The sequence below is a fragment of the Loxodonta africana genome, chromosome 2 (assembly GCF_030014295.1).
Source record: "Loxodonta africana isolate mLoxAfr1 chromosome 2, mLoxAfr1.hap2, whole genome shotgun sequence".
Classification (NCBI taxonomy): domain Eukaryota; kingdom Metazoa; phylum Chordata; class Mammalia; order Proboscidea; family Elephantidae; genus Loxodonta; species Loxodonta africana.
In genome coordinates this window covers 229,791,164-229,800,521 of record NC_087343.1, presented here as the reverse complement: position 1 = coordinate 229,800,521, position 9,358 = coordinate 229,791,164, and the positions used below count along the sequence as shown (strand labels likewise).

The window sequence follows — 9,358 nt, the reverse complement described above, 5'->3', positions numbered from 1 at the left end:
TTAGAGGGCTGGGAGAGCTGGGGCTGCAGGGGCTGGGGAACTTGAGGACCAGAGGGCAGGGGTGCAGAGGGGCTGGAGCAGCTGGGGAGCAAGAGTCTGGGGGCCAAGCCTTGGGCGCGCACACAGGGTAGGGGGCTCACAGGATGTATGAACATGACATATTGGTGATAGACACCTGCCCAGTGAACTGGGCCAGCCTCAGGTAGGGGTGAGAGACAGGTAAACAGATGGGTCATGGGTGCATCTCAGGCTGAGGCCATGCAGCCTCCACAGACTCAGTGGGGCTGGCCTCAGTTTCCCTGTTTGGCCCAGGAAGGTGGCTGTTGGGTTTACTCTGTTGGCTTCTAGGCTCCGTGGCTCAGTGCCTGGGGTGGGCCTCTAGGTTCTGTGGCTCAGTGTCAAGGGCTGGGTCCCCAGAGCTGGGGGAGGGGCCCTGCTGACACTCCCAGGCTTTCTTGGGGGAGTGTGGGGGAGTGTGAGGAGGAGCCGTGCTTCTCTGGGCCACAAGGCTTGGGGGCTTCAGGCCCAGGATGGGGCCCGGGGCAGGGTGCACCATTGGAGATGAGGCCATCTGTGTCTGTCCTCTGGCAGACAGCTGCCTCACCCTATAGGCCAAGGGCAGGGTTAGGACCTGGGGTGGGAGCAGCACCTCTTCAGCCTAGCAGGGGCTTCCTCCTTCACTGTGAGGTGGTGAGTTCCCCACCACCAGGGTTGTGTAAGCAAAGGCAGGTCGGCCCTGCTGGGGGAAGCCTAGAGGGCAGCCTGGAGGGGCTGGGTGAGCTGAGACCGAAGGTCCTAGCCCACCGGAGTGCTGGTTCGTTCCCAAGCTTCTATGGTCCGCCCCCTCTGGGTTCTGGGGCTGCCTGCTGGAGGCGCCGTTCCAGGGTTCCGCAGGCCTCCATCTGCTGACTGCCCATCTGGCCTGGCCTCAGGTCCCGCCCGCCCGCCCTTATGACCAACATGAGCTGGAGCTTCCTGACTCGGCTGCTGGAGGAGATCCACAACCACTCCACCTTCGTGGGCAAGGTGTGGCTCACTGTGCTCATCGTCTTCCGCATTGTGCTCACGGCGGTGGGCGGGGAGTCCATCTACTCAGACGAGCAGAGCAAGTTCACGTGCAACACGCGGCAGCCGGGCTGCGACAACGTCTGCTACGACGCCTTCGCTCCACTGTCCCACGTGCGCTTCTGGGTCTTCCAAATAGTGGTCATTTCCACACCTTCCGTCATGTACCTGGGCTACGCCATCCACCGCCTGGCGCGGGCCTCTGAGGAGGAGCGGCGCCGCGCCCTCCGCCGCCGCCACGGCCGCCTGCCGGGTCCCCGCCGCCCGCCGCCGCCGCCGCCCCACCCTGGCTGGCCCGAGCCCTCAGACCTGGGCGAGGAGGAGCCCATGTTGGCCCTGGGCGAGGAGGAGGAGCTGGAGGCGGCCGAGGGCCTGGGCGAGGAGGAGGAGGAGGAGGCGGCGATGGCCGCCAAGGGGGGCGGCGAGGACAGCAAAAGCGCAGCGGGGGCCCCAGGCCCGGCCGCCAAGCACGACGGGCGGCGGCGCATCCAGCGCGAGGGCCTGATGCGCGCGTACGTGGCGCAGCTGCTGGCGCGCGCCGTCTTCGAGGTGGCCTTCCTGGTGGGCCAGTACCTGCTGTACGGCTTCGAGGTGCGGCCCTTTTTCCGCTGCAGCCGCCAGCCCTGCCCGCACATGGTCGACTGCTTCGTGTCGCGGCCCACCGAGAAGACGGTCTTCCTGCTGGTCATGTACGTGGTCAGCTGCCTCTGCCTGCTGCTCAACCTCTGCGAGATGGCGCACCTGGGCCTGGGCAACGCGCAGGACTCCGTGCGCGCGCGCCGCCGCCCGCCTGCCGCCGCCCCGGGCCCCGCGCCGCGCCCGCCGCCGCCCTGCGCCTTCGCGCCGGCTGCGCCCGCCCCTGCCGGCCCGCCGGACTACAGCCTGGTGGTGCGTGCGGCCGAGCGCGCGCGTGCCCACGACCAGAACCTGGCCAACCTAGCGCTGCAGGCCCTGCGTGAGCGCGGCCGCCACAGCCCGCCCTCGCCGGATCTCAACGCTGCCGCGCGGGGCGCGCCCCGGGCCGCCGCCCTTGCCACCTCCTCCCGGACCGGCAGCGCCACCTCTGGGGGCACTGTCGGGGAGTCAGGCCGCCCGGGCGGGGCCCCCGAGCGGCAGGGCGCCAAGCCCAAGGCCGGCTCAGAGCCGGGCAGCGCCAGCAGCAAGGACGGGAAGACGACAGTGTGGATCTGAGGGCAGACGCACCGCCCCACCCAGCCCCTCCTGGAAGGCTCCTCCTGCTCCCTCCGCGGCACCGCTGTACCACCTGGGGGCTGTGGGGAGGGACTGAGGAGTCCAGTGGTGGCCAGCCCGACGGGATCCCAGAGACGCTGGGAGGGAAGGGACAGGCATGCGCGCAACCAGGGGCAGGTCGGCGCTGATGGGCACCTACATCCTTCCCCTCAGGGTTTGCTGACCAGAGCCGACACCTGCGTGGTTCCCAGGCCGGCACTCGATGGAGGAGGAGGGCAGCCAGCTGACATTTCTGGAGCCCAGCTAGGGTCTGAGGCGGGAAAAGGGGCCTCTGCCCGTCCCTGGCCTCAGTTTCCGCATGTACACAAGGATGGCCTAGCATTGCTTCCAGCTCTGTGGGAACCAGAACATGGGCTGGAGGGGCGGGGGGCGGGGGATGCTAGAGAAGGAGCCCCACTTGCACAGGAAGTGGAGATAAGCACAGTCCGCACCCTCCACCCCCCCAGCTCCAGTGCAATGTCAGAGGTTGGAAGGCTCTGCTCAAAAGAGCAGGGGCTCAGGAGGGCTGGTCTCTCCCCAGGCCCTGGGGTGGGAGCCCGGGGTGTGCACAGCTCACACCTGTGTCTGAGCTTTTGCTGACACCCTTCCTCTGGGACATACTTGAAGTTCCACAAAGACCTTGGGGCTTGCCTTGCAGCTTGCTTAGGAGCTGTGTCCTAGGGGATGCTCGGGAAATGTGGCTCCCAAGTTCAGGTCCATGGCCTCTCTGCCCTTCAGCCCCTCTTCGTGGCCCCTCCCTCATTCACACAGTTTCCAAAACAAAGGGAGAAAAATAAAACGAACTCTTGTTTACAACCAAGCTTGTGCTTTGTGTGTATACGTGTGTGTGTCCACTGCTGGTCACCAGGCCACGTGTGCACTGTTCTGTGCCAGGCTGCCTGTGAGAAGAGGCTCTCAGATGAGCAGGTCAGCCCGGCTACAGGCAGAGCCCCTGCAGCACTCAAGTAGATGTGTGGGCACCACCCAGTGCCAGGCAGCATGGAGGGGGTACATGTGGTGGGGGGCCCAGTAGGACACACAGATGGCAGGAAACAGAGCACTGCCTCCAAGGAGTATCTGAAGTTCAGGACCCAAAGGTCAGGCTTGCAGCTAAGACAGATGGGCACCCAGTATTACCAGGACACAGGCCAGGGCCTGCCTCAGCTGCAGTGAGGGCCAGAGGAGGGCACGGCTGGACAGAGGTCAGCAGCTCTGAGCCAAAGTCCAGCATGATACAGACTTGTGATCCAGCTGTCCCTCAGCCTCCCTCAGGCCAAGGCAGGTCTGGCAGCTCCTCCTGGCCTGCAAACCCCTCGCTCTTTGATGTCCCCAGGCCAAGACCCAAGCCTGGCTGAGCCCTGACTCTAACCTGAGCCTGTCTCTGGTCAGACTCCAAATGCAAGCCCAGTCCGACCCTTCTGGGCCCTGACTGCATGACACTCCCTCCCCCTCCCCGGCCCCAGCAGGCTCCCAGCCCAGCTGATTCCTGACCCCAGGCTGAGCCCCAACCCCAGGAAGTCCATGGATGGTGATGCTGGAAGAGGAGCCCCAAAGAGGGAAAGCATAGCCCAACCCAGAGCAGATGTCTACCCCAGTGGAGACAGAGCCCCAGCTTTTCCGTCACAGGAAGGTCCATATGACTGGCCAGCACTGGATTTGGTGCTGTACTGCTGACCAGGTCACTGTGGGGTGGGATCATGTTGAATATGTGAGGCTCCCATTGCTGTGACATGGTGCATGATGATTGGACCAGGGAGGTGGGGGACAGACATGTACAGAGAGGAACTGTGCCTTGGGGTCTCTTCAGTGTGCTCTCTCACTGTGGGTCTGCTCTGGGCGCTCATCCACAGGTCTCTCCCCAAAGTCCCTGCCTCCTGTGCACCAGTGTTGCCCCTTCTAAGCCCCTGACCCTCTGACAAGACCATCAGCCCTCCCCAAGCATCCCGTGTACAGGTGGCCTCAGGCAGTGCTGCTCCAAACAAGGTGGACATTGAGGTCTAGATCCCTTGATGGAAAGTGCCGACCCAGGTGACAGGTCACAGGGCACCTGCATCTCAGAGCTTTGCCTCCTGCAGAGCCCCAGGCCCCTGAGCTGTTTCTCAGAGGATGGTGTCTTGGTGAATGGGCACATTGTGTGTGTGTGTGTGTCTGTGCCAGCGGGGTGGGTCCCCAGAGCTGTTAAGGGTTAGACGTTGGAGGACTTTGGGAGGTGAGGGTGAGGGAATACCACGAGACTTCAGAATTTAGAATCATGAGTGGCTGGAGTGGCAGGATCCCAGGAGAGGAGCTGGCCAGGAAGGCAGGGGTCAGCTCCCAGAAGGGCCTCGAATGCCCAGGTCAGGAGGTTGGCCTGATCCCACAGGTCAGCATTTCCCGTGTCTATGAAATACGACACACTCCTCAAGAGTCCCTCAAGAGAGTGTAAGACAGGGCACAGCCCCTCCACGATCTAGCTGAGAAAGAAAAACAAAGCCAGCTGATCTGGAAAGCCTCCTCTCTGAGAATACCTCCCAGGTGGTGGGAAAGCATCAGAGGACTGAAGTAGGTGAGCACCCTGGTTAGGTTTGTATCTGGGGAAGAACATTCTGGATCCCACCTGCTATATAGTGTCTAGGGAAGTCTCAGCTCCAGCTACAGAGGAGAGCTTCAAGTCAAGCTCAAGGCATTGGGACCCTCATTCTGGGCTGAACTTCCTTTGCCCCTTTGTGAACTGTGGAAGCAACATCAGGATTGTACGCTCCTGGGGGTGGGGGGGGCCTCATACCAGGGCAGCATGAAGGTCCACTTAACAGCCACTTTTGAAGCTGACTAGTCCAACTGCCTTTTGCTGTGTCACAAATAACGCTACAACAGAGTGGCTTAAAACAATTATTCTGTCTTTGACTGGGTTTGGCTTGGTGGCTTGTGCTTGAGCTCTCGCATGCAGTTGCAGTCAGAGGGGGACTCCGGAACACTTCTTCCCTCAACAAGTCTGCTGGTTCCTGCTGCAGCAGCCTTGCCATGTGGCTTGGGCTTCCTCACAGCACGTCAGCTGGGTTCTAAGAATGAGTGTCCCAAGAGGACCAGGCTAAACTGTACTGGCTGTATTACCCAGCTGTCACAGATTGAGTTGTGTCTCCCCAAAATGTCTGTCAACTTGGCTAGGCCATGATTCCCAGTATTGTGTGATTGTCTACCATTTTGTCACGTGATGTGATTTTCCTGTGTGTTGTAAATCCTACCTCTATGATGTTGATGCGGTGGGATTAGCAGCAATTAAATTCATATGGCAAGTCTCAATCTACAAGATTAGGTTGTGTCTTAAGTCAATTTCTTTTGAGATATAAAAGAGAGAAAAGGGCAGAGAGACATGGGGGACCTCATACCACCAAGAAACAAGAGCCAGGGGCATAGCATGTCCTTTGGACCCAGGATCCCTGTGCTGAGAAGCTCCTTGACCAGGGAAGATTAATGACAAGGACCTTCCTCCAGAGCCAACACAGAGAGAAAGCCTTCCCCTGGAGCTGAAGCCCTGAATTCGGACTCGTTATCTACTAGACTGTGAGCAAATAAATTTCTCTTTGTTAAAGCCATCCACTTGTGGTATTTCTGTTATAGCAGCACTAGATGACTAAGACACTAGCCTTGCAAGTCAGGTCACTTCCACCATAGGTAGTCACAGGCCTGTGTGGGTTCAAGAGGAGGGAACAAGATCTCCACCTCTCACTGGAAAAACCCCCAGAATATGGCCCCCAGACACTCTTTCAGTTCCATAATCACCCTTCAGCCAAAGATTAGACAGGCCTATAAAACAAAACGAGACTAAAGGGGCACACTAGCCCAAAGGCAAGGAGTAGAAGGCAGGAGGAGACAGGAAACCTGGTAATAGGAAACCCAAGGAAAAGAAGTGAGAGTGTTGACACGTCGTGGGGTTGGTAACCAACGGCATAAAACAATAAGTGTACTAACTTTAATGAGAAACTAGTTTATTCTGTAAGCCTTCATCTAAAGTACAATAAAATAATAATAATAAAAAAAGATCCCACCTCTGAAGGTGTCCACCTCATGTTTCAAGAAGAGCATATGGGGTAGGAAATCTTACCTGGAGAATGCCGTCAGCCCCACGGACCCTGGGAACCTTGGTCAACATAGCCCTCCTTACACAAAATGGAGCATCCACTTCTCTCCCCCGCCCCACTTGGAACCCGTGCTGTCAGAGGCCTTGGCAACAGCTCTTCCCCCTTCTTGTTATGCTAGCTCTGACATCAGTCAGTGATTGCCACACAGGTTGTCCAGATTCTGTCATCTCAAACTCTTTGCTAGGAGCTGCTTCGCATATAATTCGTGGTGATTTGGGTCAGGGTGAGAAAGGATTGCCAGGGGCCTCTGGGCAAACTCTTCTTGCTCTGAGGAAGAGAGGCCTGTGCTATGTATGCTTTTTGTAACATTCTCAAATCACATATGATTCTGTATGGCTCTTAAATTGTGTATGACTCTGTAATACGTATAAAGCATCGTTATGTTACTTTTGTAATGATCTTAAGCCAAACATGCGTAAATTACTTATGATGTGACTTAGAAGCAGAATATTTCTGAATTTAGACATAGAAAAGCAGAAGTCTGTGAAGAATGTGGTAAGCAACCTTTAAGCTGACCTTGCCTCAGCATGCTGTGAGAAAAGAAAACATAACATAGTCAATCTCTGTAAACTAGCCTTGAGACATAAATCTAAACAACCTCCCGAATCTCTAACCTTGAAGAGAAGATGTAACATTCGGTTAATCTCTAGCCCTGGGGAGAAGGCAGAACATACTAGCCTTTGATGTCACACTGGCCCTTATCGCATGAAGCCAAGGTGAGAATTTAACACACAGACCCTGAATTTCTGCTCACAGACGGAACTTCTCTCTAGTGGGTAACTCTCTCCAAAGACTGAGATTCTGGACTGAGGCTCTGCCTGCTGTTGCTGACCTCAGACCCTAGCTATGAGAGACTTCTGGTGAGTCCGAGTCTGAGCCATGGTCAAGCCTTCCTCCTGAGACCTCTTGTTATAAGTAAAAGCTGGAAGTCTTAAGACTGGAACTCTAACCACTGAACTAACATTGTAATTGCTAATTTTGATTTTCCAGTTCTAAGTGAACGTCATGAGTTCTTACTTGCATGCCTTGGCACGACTACTTTGCAATAAACTAAATGAGTTTATACACGACAAACCTGAGCATTTATTTATGTTTAAGATAAAATCCTATACAACAGCACAGGAAGACCTAGCCTGCTCTTCTGCTGGAGACGGGGCAGACAGCAACCTGGCAGCCACAATCCACTTCCGCCTTCTCTCTGGCTTTCCAGTGGAGACAGCATCTCCCGGACTCTTTCACAGATAGGAGTGGCAGTGCGGCCAGGGTGTCACTGGTGGGAGGCACATGAAAGGGACATATATTAGGTCCAGGCTTGGGTCTTGACACATCGGCTACGCACTCAATGACTTCTTTGTCCTAACAGTGAGCTGCGTCGAAGATGCACTCACAGCCAGTGAGGACAATGCAGACAAGACCACCATTGAATAACAAGACGGAAGGAACCTGGGTCCCTGAGTCACTGTGCGGAGCAGAGCTGCCCACTGACCTTACTCCCCTGCAGTGAGATATCTCTCTGTTGCAGTTAGGTGACATGGAGTCAGTTCCAACTCATAGCCACTTTACATGCAACAGAACGGAACACTGCCCAGTCCTGCACCATCCTCACAATTGTTGCTGTGTTTGAGCCCATTGTTGCAGCCACTGTGTCAATCCATCTAGTTGAGGGCCTTCCTCTTTTTCGCTGACCCTCTACTTTACCAACCACGATGTCCTTCTGCAGGGACTGGTCCCTCCTGATAACATGTCCAAAGTACGTGAGATGAATCTTGCCATCCTCACTTCTGAGAATTCTGGCTTCTTCCAAGACAGATTTGTTCATTCTGGCAGTTCATGGTATATTCAATATCCTTCACCAACATCATAATTCAAAGGCATCAATTCTTCTTTGGTCTTCCTTGTTCATTGTCCAGCTTTCGCATGCAGCAGGCCCAGCCTTCATGTGAATCCCCTCCTGGAACGGTGTCAGCCAGCTAGGGCCTGGCTGACTCGTTGAGAATGACAGGGCAGAAAGTCAGACCAGGCCTGGACCTGAGACGTGGAGCTGTCTGCTTTGGGACTTGCTGTGTAGGATGCATTTCCTTCATGTGTATGCTCCTAGAGCTGAGGCTACTCCCTGATACTGGAACCATCCTATGTGGTACAGGCGCCTTTGTGCTCCAAGCCCATTGACTGCGCAGCATTGACAGTAGCCACACTCACAAGTGAGGGGGCCCCTCAGTGAAAAACCATGATGGCAGAAGGAGCCTTGGCTGGGGCACAGGTGGAGGTAGCACCTGAGCTAGCATACCTGTGCCCTTGGCCCTGGCCCTGCCATTGGTTTTCTCCATGTCCATCAATATGGCAGCCTAATTTGGGTCTGGATGTACATCTCAGAAAACCCCAATAAGGGTGAATTCAACAAGACAGTCTATTTCTCAGCCTCGTACAAGTTTGGAGTGTGGTTGTAATGTTGCTTCCAGACCACCAGCCCACCTTTCCCAGGCCACAGCCTCATCTCCATGTGCCAAAATGGCGGCTAGAGGTCCAGCCAACTCATCTGCTTTCCAGAGAGTAGGAGGGGGGCATGGTGAGAAAGAAGAGACAGAGGACATGCCCCAGCAATGAAGGAGGGTTCTCTGAAGCTACTACACACAACCCCACTCACATTTCCTCAGCAACCCTGGCTGGCAAGTACAGTCTCTATTTTGGGGAGTGTATGCCCAGCTAAGAAGTCTATTGCCATGGAAGAAGGCGAGGAGGGACACTAGGGACAGACCTTGATCCTCTGTGACTCTGACTCGGGGACTGGTGGACCACCAAGGTCCCGTCAGCCTTAAAGTTCCATGAGCTTCTCATGGCACTGGCTCAGGTTCTGTCCTCACGTCCTGCCTAACAGGAATGTCACCGAAACGTCTGGGACCAAGAAAGCTCAAGCAGGCTGTGCTGCATGAGGCCAATCCTGCATC

General features: G+C 56.2%; 1 protein-coding gene across 1 annotated transcript; it reads left to right on the top strand.

Annotated features, from left to right (window-relative positions):
• The first annotated feature begins 951 nt into the window (after nt 1–951).
• On the top strand, nt 952–4,235 carry GJC2 (gap junction protein gamma 2). Its single transcript, XM_064279805.1, has one exon. It carries the CDS (start codon nt 952–954, stop codon nt 2,254–2,256), a length of 1,305 nt encoding a protein of 434 aa, XP_064135875.1. The 3' UTR covers nt 2,257–4,235.
• Nucleotides 4,236–9,358: the final 5,123 nt, after the last annotated feature.

What these genes read in the sequence shown, in the direction of transcription:
- GJC2 (XM_064279805.1), top strand. Translation starts at nt 952, where the DNA reads ATGACCAACATGAGCTGGAGCTTCCTGACTCGGCTGCTGGAGGAGATC.